Below are 24756 nucleotides of genomic sequence, written 5' to 3'. Positions count from 1 at the left end.
CCATTGTGGTCAGATAGAGTGCAAGGAATTATTTCAATTTTCCTGAATTTGTTAAGATTTGCTTTGTGTCCTAATATATGGTCTATTTTAGAGAATGTTCCATGTGCTGCTGAAAAGAATGTATATTCTGCAGCCTTTGGATGAAATGTCCTGTATATATCTGTTAGGTCCATTCCTTCTATGACCTCATTTAGTCCAGATGCCTCTTTGTTTATTCTTTCCTGGGATGACCTGTCAATTGATGAGAGTGGGGTGTTAAAGTCACCCACCACCACTGTGTTTGGTGTTATCTGTGACCTTAGTTCTAATAGTGTTTGTTTGACGAATTTGGGAGCCCCCATGTTAGGTGCATATATGTTTAGGATTGTAATGTCCTCTTGTTGGAATGTGCCCTTAATCAATATAAAGTGACCTTCCTTATCTTTCTTGACTAACATCGGACTAAAGTCTACCCTGTCTGATATTAGGATAGCAAACCCTGCTTGTTTTCTAGGCCCATTTGCTTGAAACACCATCTCCCAACCTTTCACCCTAAGATTATGTCTATCCTTTGTAGAAAGGTGAGTTTCTTGGCGACAACAAATTGTAGGATCCTGCTTTTTAACCCAGTCTGCAAATCTATGTCTTTTCGTTGGGGCATTGAGGCCATTGATATTAAGAGATCTTATTGAAAGGTATGTATTTTTGTTTGCCATTTTTGTGTGTGTGTGTGTGTTTCTGGTTCTACCTGCGCTCTCTTCTGTTAACTAGTATTTGAGTATTACTTGTTTTTTCTAGGTTCCTTATATGTGTGCTTTTCCTTTTCTTCAGCATGGAGGATTCTATCAAGTATTTTCTGTAGAGCTGGTTTTGTCTTCAAATACTCCTTTAACCTGCTTTTGTCATGGAATGTCTTTATTTCTCCATCTATTTGAATGGATAACTTTGCAGGATAAAGTAACCTTGGTTGACAGTTGTTATCTTTCAGAACTTGGAATATATCACTCCAAGCCCTTCTGGCTTTAAAAGTTTGTGTTGAATAATCTGCTGTAATCCTGATGGGCTTGCTTTTGTAGGTAACTTGATTTTTCTCTCTAACTGCTTTCAATATTTTTTCTTTGGTGTGTGTGTTTGGAAGTTTGATTATAATATGGCGAGGAGAGGTTCTTTCTGGGTTTTGTCTGGCTGGGGTTCTAAAGGCTTCCTGTATTTGCATTGGCACCTCTTTCCCAATTTGGGGAAATTTTCTTCTATGATTTTGTTGAAGACACCTACTATGCCTCTGGAGTGGAGTTCTTCTCCTTCTACTATGCCCTGAATTCTTATATTGGATCTTTTCATAGTGTCCCGAATATCTTGAAATTCCCACTCATACTTTTCTATAAGTTTGTCTTTCTCTTTGTTGGACTGCATTAGGTCTGCCACCTGGTCTTCTAGCTTAGATATTCTGTCCTCTCCCTCATCCATCCTACTGGTGAGATTTTCTACAGAGTTTTTTATTTCATTAACTGTGTGCTTCATTGCTAGTAATTCTGACTGGTTTTTCTTTATTATTTCTATTTCCTTATTTATGTCTTGTATTGCCTTCTTTATTTCATGAAATTGGTGTCCTGCATCTTCTTTGATTCCTTTGATTTCCTCTTTAAGTTCCTCTTTGACTCCTTTGATTTGTTCTCTGACTTCTTTAAACATATTTACAATCATTCTTTTGAACTCTTTCTCAGGCATTTCCTCTAACTCTTTCTCACTGGAGGACATTTCTGATGCATTAATACTTTTAGGTGGGTTTATATCGTCTTGCTTTTTAGTGTTTATTGTGTTATAATGTATATATTTTTGCATCTTGGATTAAGTTAATGCTTGGATTTTCTAGCTAGCTGTGTATTCTTAGCTGTATCAATTGATTTGATGTAATATATTTTCAGGGTAGGACCTTAAGGTGTTAGTTGTGGCTGTTAAGACTCTCAGAGTATCTACAAAGGTGTTCTTAGGTGTTGAGTTTCCCTGCTATAGGAGTATTCAAGCAGGCTGAGTGGAATAAAATACAGGTAGATTCTAAAATTTAACTAAACACTGTACACATTCAATCAAAAAACAGCCCCATGTATTATGCAAGAGTAGTTATTATAACGACCAGATCCTCTATCAACAAAGAGGTTAAGATTTCTGGTCTGTTGAGGGATCCAAGTCAGCTTGCGACCAAGTGAGACCCTTCCCTGGTGCAATCCCAGTTACCTTGGATGATTTTGGTCTCAGTCAAGTTGCTGCCTGGGCCGCCGGGCTGCTGTTCTGATTTCTGGAGCTGGGCACTTGTGTTTCCTGCGGGGCAAACCGAGCCTGGCAAGTGTGGCCCTGCAGATCAGCACCCCTGCTGCTGGAACTGCTGCTGCTCAAGCTGCCCCTGGTGGGACTATAGCCACTGCTGCTGAAGGTGTTGCTGCTGGACCCACCACTGCTGCTGCCTTTGCTGCTGCTGTAGCTGCCACTGCTGGAGCCACCACTGCTGCTGAAGCTGCTGCTGCTGTGTCCACTGCCACTGCTCCCCCTGAAGCTGCTGCTGCCGAGTCTTCCACTGCTGCCACTCCTGGGTCTGCTGCTGCTGGGGCCGCTGTTACCGGTGCTGGAGCTGCTGATGTTGCTGCCGAACTCTGCTCCTGCTTGGGTCCTGCTGTTGGCGTGGCCGGCTCCTGGGCTGTTGCTCTGTTCGCTGGAGCTGGGCTCAGGTGGTGGGGGAGGGGAGGGAGCCGCAGCTGCTCTGGTTCTCTTGCTGCTCCAAGCGTTCTTCTACCTCGCAGTCTGCTCCTCTGTTGCTCGTTGCTGCTCTCCCCTCATGTTTCCCGAGTTGCGGAGAGCGCCGGTGTGAGGGAAAGCTCCGGTACTTGGCTTTTCCTGTGGCTCGAGCCGAGTCTGGTGGCTTTCTGGTGTGCCGCGGCCGCAGTGGTTGGCCGAGCTGCCGGAGCCGCTTTTCCCACCTGTGCAGGCTCTGGATGCTCTGGAACTCTTCTACTTCTCTGCTGCTGCTTCAATTTCCTATACACCTCACTTTTTAGTAAAAGTGTGTGTTTTGCTGAGTTTTTTTGGTCTTTTTCCCCCCCTAGGCTGCTTTGGCGTGGTACCTACGCTGCCATCTTAACCGGAAGTCCCGAGTTCAGGATCTTAAGATGCAGCTTTTATGGAAAATTTTGAGAAGCATTGGTGTTAGTTCTTCCATGATGGTCTGGTAAAATTCACCAGTGAATCTATCTGGGCCTGGGTATTTTTAGTTTGGAGATTTTTTTATAACTGCTTGGATATCTGTACTTGTTATAGGTCTATTTAAGTGGTTAATATCATTTTGATTTAAGTTTGGTAGGTTACATAAGTCAAGGAAATCATCCATTTCATTCAGATTTTCAAACTTAGTGGAGTATATCTTCTTATAGTATGTCCCTATGATTTTTTGAATTTCTCTGTTGTGATGATGACTTTATCATCTCTAATTTTATTAATTTGTGTCTCTTCTGTGTTTCTTTTCGTTGGGTTTGCTAAGGGTTTATCAATCTTGTTTATCCTTTCAAAGAACCAACTCTTTGTTTCATTGATTCTTTGGATAGATTTTTTTTTTCATTTCTATTTCATTAATTTCTTCCCTAATCTTTATTATTTCTTCCCATGTACTGATTTTTGGTTTGCTGTGTTCTTCTTTTTCCAAGGCCTTAAGGTGAAGCATTAAGTTGTTTACTTGTGTCCTTTCTAATTTTTTTTTTTTTTTTTTTGAGATAGGGTTTCATTCTAGTCCAGGCTGAACTAGGATTCGGTATGTAGTCTCAGGGTGGCCTCAAACTCAGAGTGATCTTCCTACCTCTGCCTCCTGAGTGCTTGGATAATTTCTTATTATAGACACTTAAAGTTCTAAATTTCCCTCTTTGAGCTGCCTGCATTGTGTCTTAAAATTTTTGGTATGTTGTATTCTCATTATCATTTCATTCTATTAATTTTTTATTTCCTTTTTGATTTCCTCATTGACTCATTCATCATTTAATTGTATATTATTTATTTTCCATGAATTTCTGTATGCTCTGTAGTTTTTCTTGTTGCTGATTTGCAGTTGAATCCTATTTTGATCAGATAGAGTACAATGAATTATTTCAATTTTCCTGTTTTTTTAAGATTTGCTTTGTGTCCTAATATATGGTCTATTTTAGAGAATGTTCCATGCTGAAAAGAATGTGTATTCTCCAACATTTGGGTGAAGTATTCTATAGATATCTGTTAGATCCACTTGTCCTCTGATGTCATTTAATCCATATGCATCTCTTTTTATTTTTTTTGTCAGGATGATCTGTTAATTGATGAGAATGGGATGTTGAAGTCACCCAGTACAATTGTGTTTGGTGTTGTCTGTGACCTTAGTTCTAATAATGTTTGATTGATGAAATTGGGAGCCCCCATATTAGTTTATACATATATGTTTAGGATTGTAATATCCTCTTTTTGGAGTGTTCGTGTAATCAATATAAAGTGACCTTCCTTATCTTTCCTAACTATTGTTGGTCTTAAGTCTACCTTGTCAGATATTAGTATAGCAACCCCTGCTTATTTTCTAGGCCCATTTGCTTGAAACACCATTTTCCAACCTTTCACCCTAAGATGATGTCCATCTTTTATGGAAACGTGAGTTTCTTGGAAGAAAAAATTGAAGCATCCTGCTTTTTAACCCAGTCTGCAAACCCATGACTTTTGGTTGGGGCACTGAGGCTGTTGATATTAAGAGTCATTACTGAAAGGTGTATATTTATTTTTGCCATTTTTTCTTTTGTTTTGTAGTTCTTCAAGTTTTACCTTTTCTCTCTTGTATTAACTAGTATTTGAGTATGGTGTGTTTTTTCCAGGTTTCTTATATGTGTGCTTTTCTTTCTCTTTAGCATGGAGGATCCCTTCAAGTATTTTCTGTAGAGCTGGTTTGGTCTTCATATATTACTTTACCCTGCTTTTGTTGTAGAATGTCCTTATTTCTCTGTCTATTTGAATGCGTAGCTTTGCAGGTAAAGTACTGTTGGTTGACAGTTGTTCTTTCAGAACTTGGAATACAGTATTCCAAACCATTCTGGACTTTAAAGTTTGTGTTGTATAATCTGTTATTATCCTGATGGGCTTGCCTTTGTTTGTGACTTGATTTTTCTCTCTACCAGCTTTCAATATATTTTCTTTTGTTTGTGTGTTTTATAGTTTAATTATAATATGATGGTGAGAAGTTCTTTCCCGATTTTGTCTGTTTTGTGTTCTACAGGATTCCTGTATCTGTATTGCCATTATTTTCCCTACTTGGGGGAAGTTTTATTCTATGATTTTGTTGAAAATACCTATTATGCTTTTGGAGTGAATTTTTTCTCCATCTACTATGCCCTGATTTCTTAGATTTGATCTCTTCATAGTGTCCTGAATGTCTTGAAATTCCCATTCATGCCTTCCTATTAGTTTGTCTTTCTGTTTGTTGGACTGTATTGAATATGCCACTTGGTCTTCTAGTTTAGAAATTCTGCCTTCTCCTTGATCCATTCTACTGGTGAGACTTTCTAGAGAGTTTTCTATCTGACTTACTTTGTTTTTAATTTATTATATTTACGATTGATATTTTTTTCACTATTTCTATTTCCTTACTCATGTTTTATATTGACCTACTTATTTCATTAAGTTGGTTTCCTGTGTTCTCTCAGGATTCCTTCAGGAGTTGGTTTTCTTCATTGATTCCTTTGAACATAGATATAATCATTTTCTTTGGGAAATCTTTGTCAGACATTTCTTCTAAAGCAGTCTCACTGGAGATCATTTCTGATGGATTTATAATTTTTGGTGGGATTGTATTGTCTTGATTTTTTGTGTTTCTTGTATATATAGATTTTTGCATATTGAGTTAATTTCATGCTTGGGTTTTCTAATTATCTGCAGTGTTTTTAGCCATGTAAATCTAACTTTATATATCTTCATTTTCAGAGTACAAGGTGTCAGGTATAGCTTTTTAACAAGAGAAAGAGCAAAAGTGACCCTAGGTTTTGAGTTTGCCTGATATTCAAGTATTGTAGTAGAATGGATGAGGAAAATTACTTGCCAATTCTAAATTCAATTGAGCAATATAGACATTCAATAAAAAAAAAAAAACATAACAGAACCCAGGCATGGTGATGCACACCTTTAATTCCAGCACTTGGGAGGCAGAGGCAGGAGGATCACTTTGAGTTCAAGGCCACCCTGAGACTGCATAGTGAATTCCAGGTTAGCCTGGTCTAGAGTGAGGCTCTCTCTCAACCCCACCCCCAAAAAAGCACAGAGTATTTTTACAAGTATGTAGGGATTAAACTAAACAGATAATCTAGTAAAGCCAAAGTCCCTAAGGGTACATATTGCCCCACACCTTTAATCCTGTCAACTAGGAGGTTGAGATTTCTAGTGTGAAATGGGTTCCAAGTCAGTCTGGGGCCAATTAGTCCTTGTCCCCAATAGCCAATGGCCCTAAAAGTCAGGAAACATCAAAGGCAACAATAGTCATCACCAAAATCCAGTTTATTTGAGAAGGGTCAAGCCAACCAAGAATATATTATTCAAATGTAATAATAATATTTTCTGACATGGAAGGAGAGATTAGCACTTCCAGTGCAGGCCTATGTATCTGGCTTTGTATAAGCAGGCCCTGTTACCTTTTGGGATGGCTTCCAATCTCACCAACATTGAGTGCCCACCTTGATGTTTCTCAATGCCAGGCAGACAGAGGTGAATGAGTTCTCTGGAGGTGTATGGCCCTGATGGTTGGGGGATCAGAGACTATGCAGGAAGCCTGGAGTCATACCAGAGCTGGTCATTTGGTCCCATTTGTATTCTCCTTGAGCGGCTGCTCATCTGGTCTCTGCTGACTTCCTTCCTTCCTTTTAAAAAGTTTTATATTTTTATTTATTTATTTGAGAGTGACAGGCAGAGAGAGAGAGAGAGAGAGAGAGAGAGAGAGAGAGAGAGAGAGAGTGAATGGGTGTGCCAGGGTCTCCAGCCACTGCAAACAAACTCCAGATGCATGCGCCACCTTGTGCATCTGGCTTACATGGGTTCTGGGGAATTGAGCCTTGAACCGGGGTCCTTAGGCTTCACAGGCAAGCGCTTAACCACTAAGCCATCTCTCTAGCCCATCCCTTCCTTTTTAATTAGAAAAAAATTATGATAATTATGTATACTTATGGGGCTACAGTGTGATATTTTGGTCTATGTCTTCATTATAGAAAGATTCAATCAAGCTAAACACCCATCACTTCAACAATTGAATTACTTTTTTGTTGTTATTTTTCAAGGTAGAGTCTCTTGTCTAGACTGGCCTAGAATTCACTATGTAGACTCAGGGTGGCCTTGAACTCAAGGTAATCCTTCTACCTATGCCTCCCCAGTGCTTGGATTAAAGGTTTGTGGCACCCCATCCTACTTAATTACTTTTTTGTGTTGAGAATGTTAACAATGTATTTTAGCAAAAGCAAAATATATAATACCATTAACATCAACTATAGTCACCATGCCCAGTATGACAAATACCACATAATTTTACTTCAGTATGGAATCTAAAACAGTTGACCCTTTAGGAATAAGTCAGGATGGTGGTTGCTAGTAGCTGTGGGAAGAAGGGATGGAAAAGAGGAGATATTCATCAAAGGGCACAACATTTCAAACTGGAAGAAAAATGTTTGGTGATCTATTTCACCTTAACTTTGGTTTTCAAGATTATGGATGTTTAAAATGTACATGGTATATGGCATATGTTCTAGGAAGTATAATCTTTGCTTTTAATTTGGGGATAATGTCTCAATTCTACCTTGATCTTCAATCTTAAATATATCCTGATTCTGCTAGCCCCACTCAAGTTTTATCTTGTTTGAGATATTCCCATCAAATAGCAGAATCCATTTTTTTTTTCCCACTCACCTGGCTCTTGAGCTTTTCTCACTCACCTCTGTTTCCTCTTAACTTGCAGATGTTTCTTTGGCATTTGTGACACTTATGCCACCACTAGAGGATTTAAGAATGGGGTGGCTTTAATTTTTTTTTCTATCAATTAAAAATTTAGTGAATAGGGGCTGGAGGGATTGCTTTGTGGTTAAGGTGTTTGCCTGCAAAGCCAAAGGAACAAGGTTTAATTCCCCAGGACCCACGTAAGCACAAAGGGGCACACACATCTGGAGTTTGTTTGCAGTAGCTGGAGGCCCTGGTGTGCCCATTCTCTCTCTCTCTCCCTCTTTCTCTGCCAAATAGATAAATAAAAATAAAATATAAAAATTTAGTGAATAGCAAATCTTACAAGCTCTGATTTCAGTTAACAGATGTTTTAGCTGTTAAAGAAAGTGGAAGATACAGAAATTCTTAGTGAGCCATTACACTAGAAGAATGATGCAGTTATTTTGGGTACCTTTTGACCATTTAAAGTGAGTAGAATATAAAGTTATTTTTTTGAAGACAGAATAAAACAACTTGTAATATATTTAGGCCATATCAAATGGTTAAGATACAAAACAAGTAGATATTTCTGGTGTGAGTATATTTTTAACTCCTATGGATCACATAAAAGATGATATCCAGCTGCTTCCCACCCCTACTGTGAAGAGAATGAGAAAGAGGTGTAAGAAGTAGTGTGTGAAAATTTGAGGTTAGGTATTAGGGGGTGTTTCTTGAACATGAGGTGCTAAATATATTATTGTATTGCCGAGGAAGGTTGTAGGATCTCATTCTCAGGAGGTTTTAAAAGTAGCTTTATCCCTTACCTCTGAGAGGGGTCATATTCCCAGAAAGCAGAGGAAGGAGAGATGAATTTATGCATTAATCCACTTTGCCCTGCTCTTATAGCTTGGCATTGTGAAAGGAGTCTTTCAGGCCACCATTCTCATATCCTCACTCCCTCACTGCCTGCCTATATCCTCCAGAAGTTAAATGGTATTTATTTCTTTCCTTTCATCCCAAAGAGTAAACCTTTGAGTCTTTCAAGTCCTGCTTTCAAAGTTCCTTACTTGTTTTGTAAATGCTTTCTTATGATGGGATAATGGGGACATGGGTGAAAGGCATTTATGCCTTCATTTCACTTGTTTACCAGTGTATTCTTTGCTATGACATAATATAAATAGTCATTATTGCAATCAGCTTCATGTTGATGGTAGAAAACACCCATCCAAGAGTAGCTTGTGGGAGGAATGGGTTTATTTTATCTTATAGACTTGAGAGGAAGCTCCATGATGGCAGGTGGAAATAATGGCATGAGGAGAGGGTGGACATCACCTCCTGGCCAACATAAGGTGGACAACAGAAATAGGAGAGTATGACAAACACTGGCAAGTGGAAGCTGGCTATAATACTCATAAGCCCACCCCCAACAATCCACTGCCTCAATTACCAAATTGCCATCAGCTGGGGACCTAAGCATTGAGAACACACAAGTTTATGGGGACACCTGAAGCAAACCACCACAGGCATCCTAGCTTATTCATGGTGGGCATGCTCCTGGTCTCCCTATTAAGTGTATTATCCAGAGGAAGGAAATTCTTGCTAGCAGGGACTTTGATCACTTATGATTCTAGACCTATCCTGAGGTAACTTAAGCTCTCAGTAGATAGTAAGTACTATCTGGACTCCTGAGTAGCATCCTTTCATGTCTCTACTGGCTTGAGAAAAGCTATGCCATGACCTAGATCATTTGTTTAATGGAGAGAATTGGAAGACTAATGTGAAAGTGTGAAATACATTATTTTTTACTGTAAAAACTCTCATTAGCTTTAAATATATCCAGAGATAACCAGAATTTTATTTTCTTCATCTGATTTCATCTTTGCCTGACCCTCTGACACACATATGTGGATTGGAGTGTGCCATGTCTTATTGATTGTTTTTTTTTTTTGTTAGATTTCTTGTACTTCTTTTTCTTTAAATTTATTTTTATTAGTTATGACACACTTAGTATGTAAACAACACATGTTGGTACCATCCTTTCCCTTATCCCTACCCCTTTTCCGAAGCACTGGGGATGCCAGTCATTCCCATGGGGATTGTGGGTTGAAAAATTATTTTGTTTTACTTATTTGAGAGACAGAAAGATACAGATAGAGAAAATGGGCACACCAGGGCCTTCAGCCACTGTAAATGAACTCCAGACATATGTGCCACCTTGTGTATCTGGCTTACATGGGTCCTGGGGAATCAAAGTTGGGTCCTTTGGCTTTGCAGGCAAACACCTTAGCCACTAAGCCATCTCTCCAGTCCTGTCTTGCACAACACTGTTTTATCTAAATGAAACTCAAACTGGATCAATTTCTCCCACAGGTAATCCAAGGGACCACAACTTTGCTACCTCAGTGGGACAAATGTGTGAATTTTATTGAAAGTGCTCTCCCTTACGTTGTTGGAAAAATGTTTGTAGATGTGCACTTCCAGGAAGACAAGAAGGAGATGGTAAGTGAAGCTCTGCAGCTGTTAGAATCAGTGGCAGTCCAGCCAGATCTGACAAAAATGTAATAATCAGCTGTCCATTGTTAGCTTTTCAAAAGATAGAGATCTGAGTGTTTGCTTTGGGTTCTTTCCATTTCTCAGGGAAACAGGAAGAAAGCTCATCAAGTGTGAAGATATTGAAGGTTGGACAAGAGAAAAGGTGTGACATAGCTGTTCAGAGGATTGGGCTAGTGACTGAGGACATTTAATATGGCTACTCAGAGGCAGGCAAAATGTAGGTTTAGGTGAGGTTTAAGGTCATGAATTTAAAGAGACTCATCACCATGGCAATATATTCTTTGTTTCATCTGTATCAGAGGATAAGATACATTTTTCTTCCAGCTTTAATGCAGAAGATTTAATACAAATTATATATTCCAGGTATGCAATGTGATGATTTAATACACATAATGATATGATTACCATAATGAAATCAATACTTCTATCACCCCTCTTATTTTGTGTTTGTATGTGGTCAGGACACTTAATATATCTGCTCTCTTGGTGACTTTCAAGTATACAATTCATTATCAGTTCTTAAAGTCATCATGGTGTCCATTAGACTAGCAGAACTTATTCATTTTATAATTTAAAGCTTGTATTATTTGATGGACATCACCCCATTCTCAGTCCCTGGTGATCACTGTTCTATTTTCTGCTTCTATGAGTTCAACATTTATTTTTGGATTCTACAATAAGTGAGATCATACTGTTTTGTATTTCTGTGTCTGGCTTATTTTAATTAGCACAACGTCCTTCAGGTTTATCTATGTTGTTGCAAGAAGTAAGACTTCCTTATATTTCATAGCTAAATATTAAACACCCACACACACACACCACATTATTTATCTACCTGTCTATCCATTGATTCATTTCTAGGTTGATTCTATATCTTGCTATGGAGATAAATACTCCAATGATCATGGGGATGCAATTGAGTTGTCTCTTTTTTAAACATTTTATTTATTTATTAGAAAGAGAGAGAAGCCGGGCATGGTGGTGCACAACTTTAATCCCAGCACTCGGGAGGCAGAGGTAGGGGGATTGCTGTGAGTTCGAGGCCACCCTGAGACTCCATAGTGAAAAACCAAAATACCAAAAAAAAAAAAGAAAAGAAAAGAAAGAAAACAAGAAAAGAAAAGAAAAGAAAAAGAGAGAGAGAGAGAGAGAGAGAGAGAGAGAGAGGAGGGAGAGGGAGAATGGGTATACCAGGGCCTCTAGCCACTGCAAATGAACTCCAGATCCATGTGCCATCTTGTGCATCTGGCTTTATATGGGCACTGGGGAATCAAACCTGGGTCCTTTGGCTTTGTTAGCAAGTACCTTAACTGCTAAGCCATCTCTCGAGCTCCAAGATGTCTCTTAAAGGTACTGATTTCCTTGCCTTGCCTTGCCTTCTTTCCTTCCTTCCTCCCTCCCTCCCTCCCTGCCTGCCTGCCTACCTGCCTGCTTTCTTTCCCTCCCTCCCTCCTCCCTCCCTCCCTCCCTCCCTCCCTGCCTCCTTCCTTCCTTCCTTCCTTCCTTCCTTCCTTCCTTCCTTCCTTTCTTTCTTTCTTTCTTTCTTTCTTTCTTTCTTTCTTTCTTTCTTTCTTGACATAGCATGTTGCTCTAGCCCAGGCTGATCAGAGATTCATTCTGTAGTATCAGGATGGCCTGTAAGTTATAGTGGTCCTCCTGCCTCTGCCTCCCAAGTGCTTGATTTCATTTTCTTTGGAAACATACCTGGTAGTGGAATAGCTGGATTGTTATGGTATTCTTATTTTTAACTGTCTGAGTATCTTCCATACTATTTTCCATGATGGCTGTACCAATTTGTATTTTGACCAACTGTTTCCAGAGGTTCCATTTTTCTCACATGCATGTATCTTTTGACTCTTAACAGCAGTTGTCCTAATAGGAATGAGGTGATATTTCAGTGTGGTATTGATTACAGTGTTGGTGATTATAGTTTAGTGTTATGTAGATTATATAGATATATAATGTATTTTCATATACCTTTTAGCTATTTTTCCTTATATTTGGAAAATATCTACTCAAGTCTTTTGTCCATTTTTCATTCTTAATTTTTCACTTGGAATTTTAAATTAAGAGCATTATTGTCCATTTAAAATATTTATTTATTTGCATATATGTGTGTGTGTATGTGTGTGTGTGCACACTTGTGCTCTAGGGTCTTTTGCCACTGCAAATGAATACTCATTCAGGTTTATATGAGTGACTGGGGACAATTGAACCCTGGGCCAGAAGGCTTTGCAAGCAAGCACACTGAACTGCTGAGCCATCACCCCAGTCACCCTTTTGTCCATTTTAATTAGCTTATTATTACTGATATTTTTGCTATTAAAAGGATGTATTTTGAATGTAAATTTTGATTTAGCCAGATTTTTGTGTGCATTGTTTTTTAGTGTGTTATGTTTTGCAAATGCCATGAAGCAAACTATACAAGTATGATTCTCTGATAAAACACCATATAATCAATCAGATATAAATATATAAGCATATTGGACACAGGTAGTGAGTAACTATTGAATTTAAATGCAAAGATAAAACTTTTATTAAGCCATAATGGTTCAGTTGATTGAAGTAGTGATGGACAATAATATCAAATAATGAGTAATGTGTGTCATGAAATAGAATTTACTTTCAAGTACAATAAATCTAAATATATCCTTGTATATTAATCTGTTTTTACTGATTTTGGATACTTTGGAAATTTTCTGAAAAGTTTGAGTCTTTATATTTGAAACAGAAAGTTATTTTCTGAATAAGTCCACTGGAAAATTAATGCCTTGTTTCCAAACACTCAGTATTGTCCTTGTATGTTTTCCTTTGATCCTTGGTCAGAGTAAATGGATGGAAAACTTACCAAATACCCACAGAGGTAACACTAAAAGCTCTGGCAAGCATATAAATGCAATTACCGAATAGTGGAAATAAAATATATGTGAATAGCTGGGCATGGTGGTGCATGCCTTTAGTCCCAGCAATTGGGAGGCAGAGGTAGGAGGATTGCCATGAGTTTGAGGTCAGCCTGAGACTACATAGTAAATTACAGGTCAGCCTGGGCTAGAGTGAGACCCTCCTTTGAAAAACCAATACAGAAATGTATAGTGGGAAGTTTGGGGCAGTAGAAATATTTTAACTAATATGAAAATTATGTGGGTTGTTTTTTTTTAGTTTTAGTGAACATGTCCTCTTTCCATGTGTCATGTCATCTTTTCATGTATAATGTCATTTTTTTGTCATATTTTAAAATGTGACTGTTTTTTTTTTTTTTTTTTATGTGAGGCCAAGTTTTATTGGGTAGAAAGAAAGAAAAAGGAAAGCTGGCACACCAGGTCTGCATCTCAGAGTTCGGGATCTCAAGATGCAGCTCTGATCTGTTGGGAGTGTCAGCTTTTATTGGAAATATTATGTTTATAATAAAAATAGGATCATGAGTTAAACCACAAAGTTTCATACTTTTAAACAAGGGAGGGGTATTACAAGAAGTCACAAGGTTACATAGGTCATATAGGTGGAACTGAGGCAAGAATCATTTATGCTGTGTAATCACAAAGATCTCTAGAAACAAAGAGATACTGGAAGGTCATGATACATTACATAGAGGGATCATCCCATTTCTTAGGCAACAGTTAGCATCTGCATTGCATAGAGGGCTCTTCCCCTTCTTTTCACATTCCATTTCCTATTTCCCCCTTTGATTTGACAATAAGTCAAAATCTTTGACTTGTGAATAACAGTGTGTAGGGTCTTTTCACCTAAGGGGGTGTACTGTGTCCACAATACCATGAGTTTAACAGAATTTATTCTATTCTTTATATATCTACTTAGAGCATTAATAATGCAGGGTCCTATGGTAAGGCCTAAGAGCAGCAGTATCAGGGGGTCAGCAATACAAAGACAAGGGAAGTTAGCCATGGAGACCAACTAAACATAGACTGAAACCAATTACTAGTGGCTTGTCTCTGAAGTTCTCTTTCTTTGGGATTTTCCTCTAACTAAAGCCAGTGCATTTCAGATTCTTTCTGACTAACTGGCATAAAGGCAACAAGTTTTACCTAAAGCCATACATAGGCCCCCTGATTCCAATGTCCCAATGCAGTGTCTCTTTATCCAAACTCTGTCACCAAGCTGAAAGGGATGGGGGCAAACAGGTGTGTCTGAAAAACAGTCTTGATTAAAAAATGTGACATTTTAAAATAAGTTAATTTTGGCAATTTCTTCCCTTATTTTGTTATACATGAAGAAAGTATATTAATTATGCTGCTATTTATCTTTCTTACATAGAATTATCTGCATCCCTTATATCCAAGCCACTTGCCTCAGGGAATACTTAAGTTGGAAATTTATAAGAGAAAAAAAAAATACGGCTTTTTATAGCTTTGTTTCAGGGCTCCCATCCAAGAACCACCTGGAGCCACTGATTTACTTGCAAAACATTCTGTATTATTAGCTACAGTTTAAAGACAAAGAAAAACAGAAAGATCCACATCAGGGTAAATTCCAGAGACTCTAATTCAGACTGAAAGGCTGCCATTGTTTGTTTACCAGGAAGAGTTTGTTAAGCAAATGAATATGAGCAGAAGGTTAAACTTCAGGCACTTCTACAACCTTAGTGTGTACATGAATTACACAAGTTAGATCTTGTTAAAATGCAGAATCTCATAGCAAGATGTACAATTCACTGCCTTTTACAAAGGGCCTTTTTAAACTTGGTTCAGAATAGGGTCCAAGAAATTTGCTTACCAAGTTCCCAGTTAGTGTTTCTGCTGCTGTCACAGAGACAGCAGTTTGAGGAGTAAGACCTTCACCTCCATCATTGGAAAAGAGTTGTGATCAAAAGCAGAATCCCTGCTGATTCTCTGGAGTGGGAACAGGCCAGTTGACTGTGCATAATTTTCAGATCATTGAAAATGTCTGTCATTCAGACTGAGTCAAATCCTATAGGAGGACTTTTGAATTTGCTTCCTGCCCAAACTCCAGACTATTTAGTTTGCCTTTAAAACCTACCATCTGGGGCTGGAGAGATAGCTCAGCAGTTAAAAGCACTTGCTTACAAAGCCTATAGGTTTGGGTTCAATTCCCCAATACCCATGTAAAGCCAGATACAGTGGATCATGCATCTGGAGTTCATTCGTAGAGGGAGGAGGTCCTGATAAGCCCATTCCTCCTTCTCTGTTAAATAAATAAATTTTTTTTTTTTTTTTGGTTTTTCGAGTTAGGGTCTCACTCTGGCTCAGGCTGACCTGGAATTCACTATGTAGTCTCAGGGTGGCCTCGAACTCTCGGCGATCCTCCTACCTCTGCCTCCCGAGTGCTGGGATTAAAGGCGTGCGCCACCACGCCCGGCAAATAAATATTTTTTTAAAAATAAAGTAAAACCTACCTTATGAGGTTTCTGAGGGACCTTCTGCTCCTCGTTGATGTCTGTTTCTATAGTCTCTTCACAGGAGGGTCAGCCCAGCTGTTTCTGATGGACAACCTTTCTTATTCTGTTATCAGTAGTGACTAAGAGGGAGCAAGTAGTCCTCGGGGATTTGTTTATGGAGGGAAAAACACCTTCTGCTGCCATAGCTGTTTAGATTTCAGTAACCTATTTATCTGCCAGAGTTCTTTTTCACTGGGATAAAAGTCGCATAATTACATGTTACTGCTTCTTTTTAAAATATTTATTTATTTATTTGAGAGAAAGGGCAGATAGAGAAAGAGAATGGGTGTACCAGGGCCTCTAGCCACTGCAAGCAAACTCCAATCACATGTGCCACCTTGAGCATCTGGCTTTAAGTGAGTACTGGGGAATCAAACCCAGGTCCTTAGGCTTTGCAGGCAAGTGCCTTAACCACTGAGCATTCTCTTCAGCCCTTCTGTTTCCTTTTAATATTTCATGAGCAAGGGTGCATGGGCATATGCAGGTACACAAACCCCACTCCCTTTCCCTGAGTGGAGGCAAAAGTCAGGGGAAATGTAATAATAACTTGAACTTTGTGTCTAGGACATAATAGATTATAGCATATTAACTAAGCACCTAATAGGATACTTTTGTAGATGATTATACATAACATAGAAAGTGTGATTCCCCCAGAGAACTGATGAAGTATTGTCACCATTGATAGAGATGATGTGCTCTCATTCTGCTACAACAAACCTTTTAATCCATATGTTCATAACCTAAATAATGGCAGAGAAGATTAGGTATGTGTGGGGAAAGTATCTAAAGTTATCATTCACACCAGGCGTGGTGACAACACACCTTTAATACCAGCACTTGGGAGGCAGAGGTAGGAGGATCATTATGGGTTTGAGGCCACGTTGAGACTATCTAGTAAATTCTATAACAGCCTGAGCTAGAGTGAGACCTTACCTCAATAACAACAACAAAATAAACCTAATGTTATCATTCTTATTTTCCCTTTTGTTTACTTATTTGTTATTAATTATGATTAATTTCTTAAATTTGTAAGTAAATACTTCAAATAGACTTTTTTGTTTTGTTTTGTTTTCTGAGGTAGGCTGACCTGGAATTCACTGTGTAGTCTCAGAGTAGCCTGAAAGTCTGTGATTCTCCTACCTCTGCCTCCTGAGTGCTGGGATTAAAGGTGTGCCCCACCAGGCCCAGCTCACTTTATCACACTTGATTGGTACCATCCTGAGAAACAAACCTGTGAGATGTTTCAGTGCTGGACCGTCCTCTGTCTCTTCTTCTCAGCAATATGTTGCTTTTTGGGTCATCCCAGTGGTCATCACCATCTGAAAAGAGAAGCTTCTCTAACCAGAAGTGAGGTTAGCATTAATATATGAATATGAACATTAAGTGTAGTGCTTTCAAGACAGTTTGGTGAGAATAATATGTACATTTATTAGACAAGAGCAGGCTTTATACCCCTAATACTCATGACCTCCTCTGCCATAGGCTTTTGATTAGGTTTTCAGTACCAGGCAACTATTCCCTTCCATAGAGTGGACCTTCAGTCCAGTTAGAGATCCGTTGTTTTTCTCCAGAGCAGGCATGCCATTATTGAACTTGTTTGGTCATTTAGCCTTTTTGGCCAAACTTGAGGTTTCTAGTGTCCACTGTTTTCACTACTGATGACTTCTGTCTCCCATAAGACTGCATACAGTGCATCTTTTTCCAGATTTCAGTTGACTGGGCTACAGGGAGAAGGTTTTCTACTCAGCACCAGCTTGATTTCTCAGTGACTTTACCTCTCAGGCATGTGAAGTCTTCAGCAATAGGGTCTTACCATCTCTTTCTCAAGGGAAACCAAGGGCCTTGGCAATAGCCTGTAATGTTTTGGAGGCAACAGGGACCTCCCTGACTCACTGGAATGTATCCCATCCCTGCACAGAAAATTTTCTAGTAACAATCTATGGCTTCTGGATGTGCTATTATTCAAAAAAACGTTTTCATATGTCTTATTCAGAGTATCTTGAATTTTGATTGACCTCCCCCCCCCTTCTTTTACACAATTTCTTCCCCTGGCCTCACTTAGACCTTTACCCTCTGTTCTTCTACTTACATAAATACAATACCATCCCCTTAAGTCTTTCCCTCTCCTCCCTCCATTATAATCTTTTTCTAGCTTACCTTCCTCTGCTACCGATTTTTGGTTCCAGCTCACACACAAGTCTATACATTTGTAGGTAGGATCCACATATGCGATGTTTGGCTTTCTGGGCCTGGGTTACCTTACTTAGTATAATACTTTCCAGATCCATCCATTTCCCTGAAAATTTTGTAATTTTATATTTCTTTGCCACTGAATAGAACTTCATTGTGTAATTGTATCACATATTTATTATCCATTCACCTGTGGATGGACATCTATGCTGGTTCCATTTCCTAGCTATTGTGAATAGAGCAACAATAAACATGGTTGTGCAAGTATCTCTAAGGTAGTGAGAAGAGTCATTAGGATATATGCCTAGGAGTGCTATAGCTGGATCATATGGTAATTCTATTTTTAGCTGTCTCAAGAACCTCCACACTGATTCCATGATGGCTGTACCAGATTACATTCCCACCAACAGTGTAGAAGAGTTCCTCTTTTTCTGAATCATCACCAACATTTATTGTCATTTGCTTTCTCTTTTTTTTTGCAGTATATTTTATTTTACTTTTTAATTTTTATTAGCATTTTCCATGATTATAAAAAAATCCTGTGTTAATTGCCCCCCCCCACTTTCTCCTTTGAAATTCCATTCTCCATCATATTACCTCCCATAACAATCATTGTTTTTTTTTTGTTTGTTTGTTTTTCGAGGTAGGGTCTCACTCTAGCTCAAGCTGACCTGGAATTCACTATGTAATCTCAGGATGATCTTTATTTTTTTTAATTTTTAATTTAATTTTTTTTTATTTTTAAATTTTTATTAACATTTTCCATGATTATAAAATATATCCCATGGTAATTCCCTCCCTCCCCACCCCCACACTTTCCCATTTGAAATTCCATTCTCCATCATACTACCTCCCCATTACAATCATTGTAATTACATATATACAATATCAACCTATTAAGGATCCTCCTCCCTTCCTTTCTCTTCCCTTTATGTCTCCTTTTTAACTTACTGGCCTCTGCTACTAAGTGTTTTCATTCTCACGCAGAAGCCCAATCATCTGTAGCTAGGATCCACATATGAGAGAGAACATGTGGCGCTTGGCTTTCTGGGCCTGGGTTACCTCACTTGGTATAATCCTTTCCAGGCCCATCCATTTTTCTGCAAATTTCATAACTTCATTTTTCTTTACCGCTGAGTAGAACTCCATTGTATAAATGTACCACATCTTCATTATCCACTCATCAGTTGAGGGACATCTAGGCTGGTTCCATTTCCCAGCTATTGTAAATTGAGCAGCAATAAATATGGTTGAGCATGTACTTCTAAGGAAATGAGATGAGTGCTTTGGATATATGCCTAGGAGTGCTATAGCTGGGTCATATGGAAGATCAATCTTTAGCTGTTTTAGGAACTTCCACACTGTTTTCCACAATGGCTGGACCAGATTGCATTCCCACCAGCAGTGTAGAAGGGTTCCTTTTTTTCCACATCCCTGCCAACATTTATGATCCTTTGTTTTCATGATGGTGGCCAATCTGACAGGAGTGAGATGGAATCTCAATGTAGTTTTAGTCTGCATTTCCCTGATGACTAGTGACATAGAACATTTTTTTAGATGCTTAAATGCCATTCATATTTCTTCCTTTGAGAATGCTCTATTTAGCTCCAAAGCCCATTTTTTGATTTGCTTGTTTGATTCTTATTATTTAACTTTTTTTTTTAAATTTTTTAAAAATTATTTATTTATTTATTTGAGAGCGACAGACACAGAGAGAAAGACAGATAGAGGGAGAGAGAGAGAATGGGCGCGCCAGGGCTTCCATCCTCTGCAAACGAACTCCAGACGTGTGCGCCCCCTTGTGCATCTGGCTAACGTGGGACCTGGGGAACCGAGCCTCGAACCGGGGTCCTTAGGCTTCACAGGCAAGCACTTAACCGCTAAGCCATCTCTCCAGCCCATTATTTAACTTTTTGAGTTCTTTGTATATCCTAGATATTAATCCTTTATCAGATATATAGCTGGCGAAGATTTTTTCCCATTCTGTAGGTTGCCTCTTTGCTTTTTTCATTGTGTCCTTTGCGGTGCAAAATCTTTGTAATTTCATGAGGTCCCAGTGATTAATCTGTGGTTTTATTGCCTGAGCAATTGGGGTTGTATTCAGAAAGTCTTTGTCAGACAAATATGTTGAAGGGTTTCCCCTACTTTTTCCTCTAGCAGTTTCAGAGTTTCAGGTCTGATGTTAAGGTTTTTAATCCATTTGGACTTAATTCTTGTGCATGGCAAGAGAGAAGAATCTATTTTCATCCTTCTGCAGATATATATCCAGTTTTCAAAACACCATTTGCTGAAGAGGCTGTCTCTTCTCCAATGAGTATTTTTGGCATTTTTATTGACTATCAGGTGGCTATAGCTACTTGGGCTTACATCTGGGTCCTCTATTCTGTTCCACTGATCTACAGGTCTGTTTTTGTGCCAGTGCCATGCTGTTTTTGTTACTATGGCTCTGTAGTATAGGTTAAAATCAAGTATGGTGATACCACCAGCCTCATTTTTGTTGCTCAGTATTATTTTAGATATTCGAGGTTTTTTGTGATTCCAAATGAATTTTTGGATTGTTTTTTCTATTTCCATGAAGAAAGCCTTTGGAATTTTGATAGGGATTGCATTAAATGTGTAGATTGCTTTAGGTAAGATTGCCATTTTCACAATATTGATTCTTCCAATCCAGGAACAAGGGATGTTTCTCCACTTTCTAGTGTCTTCTGCAATTTCTCGCATGAGTGTTTTAAAGTTCTCATTGTAGAGATTCTTTACTTCCTTGGTTAGGTTTATTCCAAGGTGCTTTATTTTTTTTGATGCAATTGTGAATGGGAGTGATTCTCTGATTTCATCCTCTGTGTGTTTGTTGTTAGCATATATGAAGGCTACCAAATTCTGTGTATTTATTTTGTATCCTGCTACATTGCTGTGGGTTTTGATCAGCTCTAACAGCTTGCTAGTAGAGTCTTTAGGGTCCTTTATGTATAGAATCATGTCATCCGCAAATAATGATAACTTGATCTCTTCCTTTCTATTTGTATGCCTTTTATGTGTGTCTCTTGCCTTATTGTTATGGCTAAGATTCCAAAACTATATTAAATAAAAGTGGGGACAGTGGACACCCTTGTCTTGTTCCTGATTTTAGTGGAAAAGCTTCCAGTATTTCCCCATTTAGTAATATGTTGGCTGTAGGCTTCTCATAAATAGCCTTTATTATATTGAGATATGTTCCTTCTATTCCCAGTCTCTGTAGGACTTTTATCATGAAGGGATGTTGGATTTTGTCTAATTCTTTCTCTGCGTCTAATGAGATGATCATGTGATTTTTGTCCTTCAACCCGTTTATGTTGGAGTGTGCCCTTAATCAATATAAAGTGACCTTCCTTATTTTTCTTGACTAACGTTGGACTAAAGTCTACCCTGTCTGATATTAGGATAGCAACCCCTGCTTGTTTTCTAGGCCCATTTGCTTGAAATACCATCTTCCAACCTTTCACCCTAAGGTAATGTCTATCCTTTGAAGAAAGGTGAGTTTCTTGGAGACAACAAATTGTAGGATCCTGCTTTTTAACCCAGTCTGCAAACCTATGTTATGTCTTTTCGTTGGGGCATTGAGGCCGTTGATATTAAGAGATATTATTGAGCCGGGCGTGGTGGCGCACGCCTTTAATCCCAGCACTCGGGAGGCAGAGGTAGGAGGATCGCTGTGAGTTCGAGGCCACCCTGAGACTACATAGTGAATTCCAGGTCAGCCTGGGCTAGAGTGAGACCCTACCTTGAAAAACAAAAAAAAAAAAAAAAAAAAAAAAAGAGATATTATTGAAAGGTGTCTATTTATGTTTGCCATTTTTTTTTTTTTTTGTGGTTCCAGTTCTACCTGTACTCTCTTCTGTTAGCTAGTATTTGAATATTGCTTGTTTTTTCTAGGTTCCTTATATGTTTGCTTTTCCTTTTCTTCAGCATGGAGGATTCTATCAAGTATTTTCTGTAGAGCTGGTTTTGTCTTCAAATACTCCTTTAACCTGCTTTTGTCATGGAATGTCCTTATTTCTCCATCTATTTGAATGGATAACTTTGCAGGATAAAGTAACCTTGGTTGACAGTTGTTATCTTTCAGAACTTGGAATATATCACTCCAAGCCCTCTGGCTTTAAAAGTTTGTGTTGAATAATCTGCTGTAATCCTGATGGACTTGCTTTTGTAGGTAACTTGATTTTTCTCTCTAACTGCTTTCAATATTTTTTCTTTGGTGTGTGTGTTTGGAAGTTTGATTATAATATGGCGAGGAGAGGTTCTTTCTGGGTTTTGTCTGGCTGGGGTTCTAAAGGCTTCCTGTATCTGCATTGGCACCTCTTTCCCAATTTGGGGGAAATTTTCTGTGACTTTGTTGAAGACGCCTACTATGCCTTTGGAGTGGAATTCTTCTCCTTCTATTATGCCCTGAATTCTTATATTGGATCTTTTCATAGTGTCCCGAATATCTTGAAATTCCCACTCATACTTTTCTGTTCTCTTTGTTGGACTGCATTAGGTCTGCCACCTGGTCTTCTAGCTTAGTTATTCTGTCCTCTCCCTTATGCATCCTACTGGTGAGATTTTCTACAGAGTTTTTTATTTCATTAACTGTGTTCTTCATTGTTAGTAATTCTGACTGTTTTTTTTAATTATTTCTATTTCCTTATTTATGTCTTGTATTGCCTTCTTTATTTCATTAAATTGGTGTCCTGCCTCTTCTTTGATTCCTTTGATTTCCTCTTTGATTTCTTCTTTGATTCTTTTGATTTGTTCTTGACCTCTTTGAACATATTTATAATCATTCTTTTGAACTCTTTCTCAGGCATATCCTCTAACTTGTTCTCACTGGAGGACATTTCTGATGCATTAATACTTTTAGGTGGATTTATATTGTCTTGCGTTTTAGTGTTTCTTGTGTTATAATGTATATATTTTTGCATCTTGGATTAAGTTAATGCTTGGATTTTCTAGCTAGCTGGGTATTCTTAGCTGTATCAATTGATTTGATGTAATATATTTTCAGGGTAGGAGCTTAAGGTGTTAGGTGTGGCTCTTAAGACTCTCAGAGTATCTACAAAGGTGTTCTTAGGTGTTGAGTTTCCCTGCTATAGGAGTAATCAAGCAGGCTGAGTGGAATAAAATACAGGTAGATTCTAAAATTTAACTAAACACTGTACACATTCAATCAAAAACAGCAATGAGCATTTATGCAAGAGTAGTTATTATAACAACCAGATCCTCTACCAACAAAGAGGTTAAGATTTCTGGTCTGTTGAGGGATCCAAGTCAGCTTGCGACCAAGTGAGACCCTTCCCTGGTGCAATCCCAGTTACCTTGAATGATTTTGGTGTCAGTCAAGTTGCTGCCTAGGTCGTCGGGGCTGCTGTTCTGATTTCTGGAGCTGGGCACTTGCTTTTCCTGTGGGGCAAACCTGGCAAGTGTGGCCCTGCAGATCAGCACCCCTGCTGCTGGAACTGCTGCTGCTGAAGCTGCCGCTGCTGCTGCTGAAGCTGCTGCTGCTTGTCCCACCGCTGCTGCTGCCTCTGCTGCTGCTGTAGCTGCCACTGCTGGAGCCACCACTGCTGCTGAAGCTGCTGCTGCTGTGTCCACTGCTGTTGCTCCCACTGAAGCTGCTGCTGCTGGGTCTGCCGCTGCTGCCACTCCTGGGTCTGCTGCTGCTGGGGCCTCTGTTACTGGTGCCGGAGCCACTGATGTTGCTGCCAAACTCTGCTCCTGCTTGGGTCCCGCTCTCGGCTCAAGTTGGCGTGGCCGGGTCCAGGGACCGCTGCTCTGTTCGCTGGAGCTGGGCTCAGGCAGTGGGGGAGGGGAGGGAGCCGCAGCTGCTCTGGTTCTCTCAGTGCTCCACGTGTTCTTCTACCTGGCGGTCTGCTCCTCTGTTGCTCACTGCTGCTCTCCCTTCACATTTCCTGAGTTGCGGAGAGCACGGTGTGAGGGGAAGCACCCGCACCTGGCTTTTCCTGCGGCTGGAGCTGAGTCTGGCGGCTTTCTGGTGCGCCGTCACCGCGGTGGTTGGCGGAGCTGCCGGAGCCACTTTTGCCGGCCTGTGCAGGCTCTGGATCTCTTCTACTTCTCCGCTGCCGCTTCAATTTCCTATACACCTCACTTTTTAGTAAAAGTTTGTATTTTTCTGAGTATTTTTGTGGTCTTTTTCCCCCCTAGGCTGCTTTGGCACGGTACCTACGCTGCCTTCTTAACCAGAAGTCGTTATTTGCTTTCTTGATGGTAGCCATTCTGACAGGAGTGAGAAGGAATCTCAAAGTAGCTTTAATTTGCATTTCCCTGATGACTAAGGACGTAGAACACTTTTTTAGATGTTTATATGCCATCTGTATTTATTCTGATGAGAACTCTTTCTTTAGTTCCATAGCCCAATTTGTTTTGTTTTGTTTTTTTCTTTTGGTTTTGGTTTTTTGAGGTAAGGTCTTGCTCTAGTTCAGGCTGACCTGGAATTCACTATGTAGTCTCAGGGTGGCCTCAAACTCTCAGCTATCCTCCTATCCCTGCCTCCCAAGTGCTGGGATTAAAGGTGTGTGCCACCACGCCCAGCTCCCATAGCCCAATTTTTAATTGTGTTGTTTGATTTCTTATTGTTCTGGTTTTTGTGTTCTTTGTGTATTCTGGATATTAATCCTCTGTCAGATGAATAGCTGGCAAAGATT

At 39.3% G+C, this 24756-nt stretch overlaps 1 protein-coding gene across 2 annotated transcripts in view; it reads left to right on the top strand.

The window, feature by feature from the left end:
* Phex (phosphate regulating endopeptidase homolog X-linked) overlaps positions 1-24756 on the top strand; it is a 313402-nt gene that overhangs the window by 126242 nt on the left and 162404 nt on the right. For both annotated transcript variants that reach the window (XM_045140796.1, XM_004670003.3), the window contains one exon: positions 10294-10422. In XM_045140796.1, coding sequence (XP_044996731.1) covers positions 10294-10422 — 129 coding nt within the window. The remainder of the gene's footprint in view (positions 1-10293; positions 10423-24756) is intronic.

The sequence above is a fragment of the Jaculus jaculus genome, chromosome X, assembly GCF_020740685.1.
Source record: "Jaculus jaculus isolate mJacJac1 chromosome X, mJacJac1.mat.Y.cur, whole genome shotgun sequence".
Lineage (NCBI taxonomy): Eukaryota > Metazoa > Chordata > Mammalia > Rodentia > Dipodidae > Jaculus > Jaculus jaculus.
Note: the sequence above shows the minus strand (reverse complement) of the source record. Positions and strands in the feature narration are given on the sequence as shown.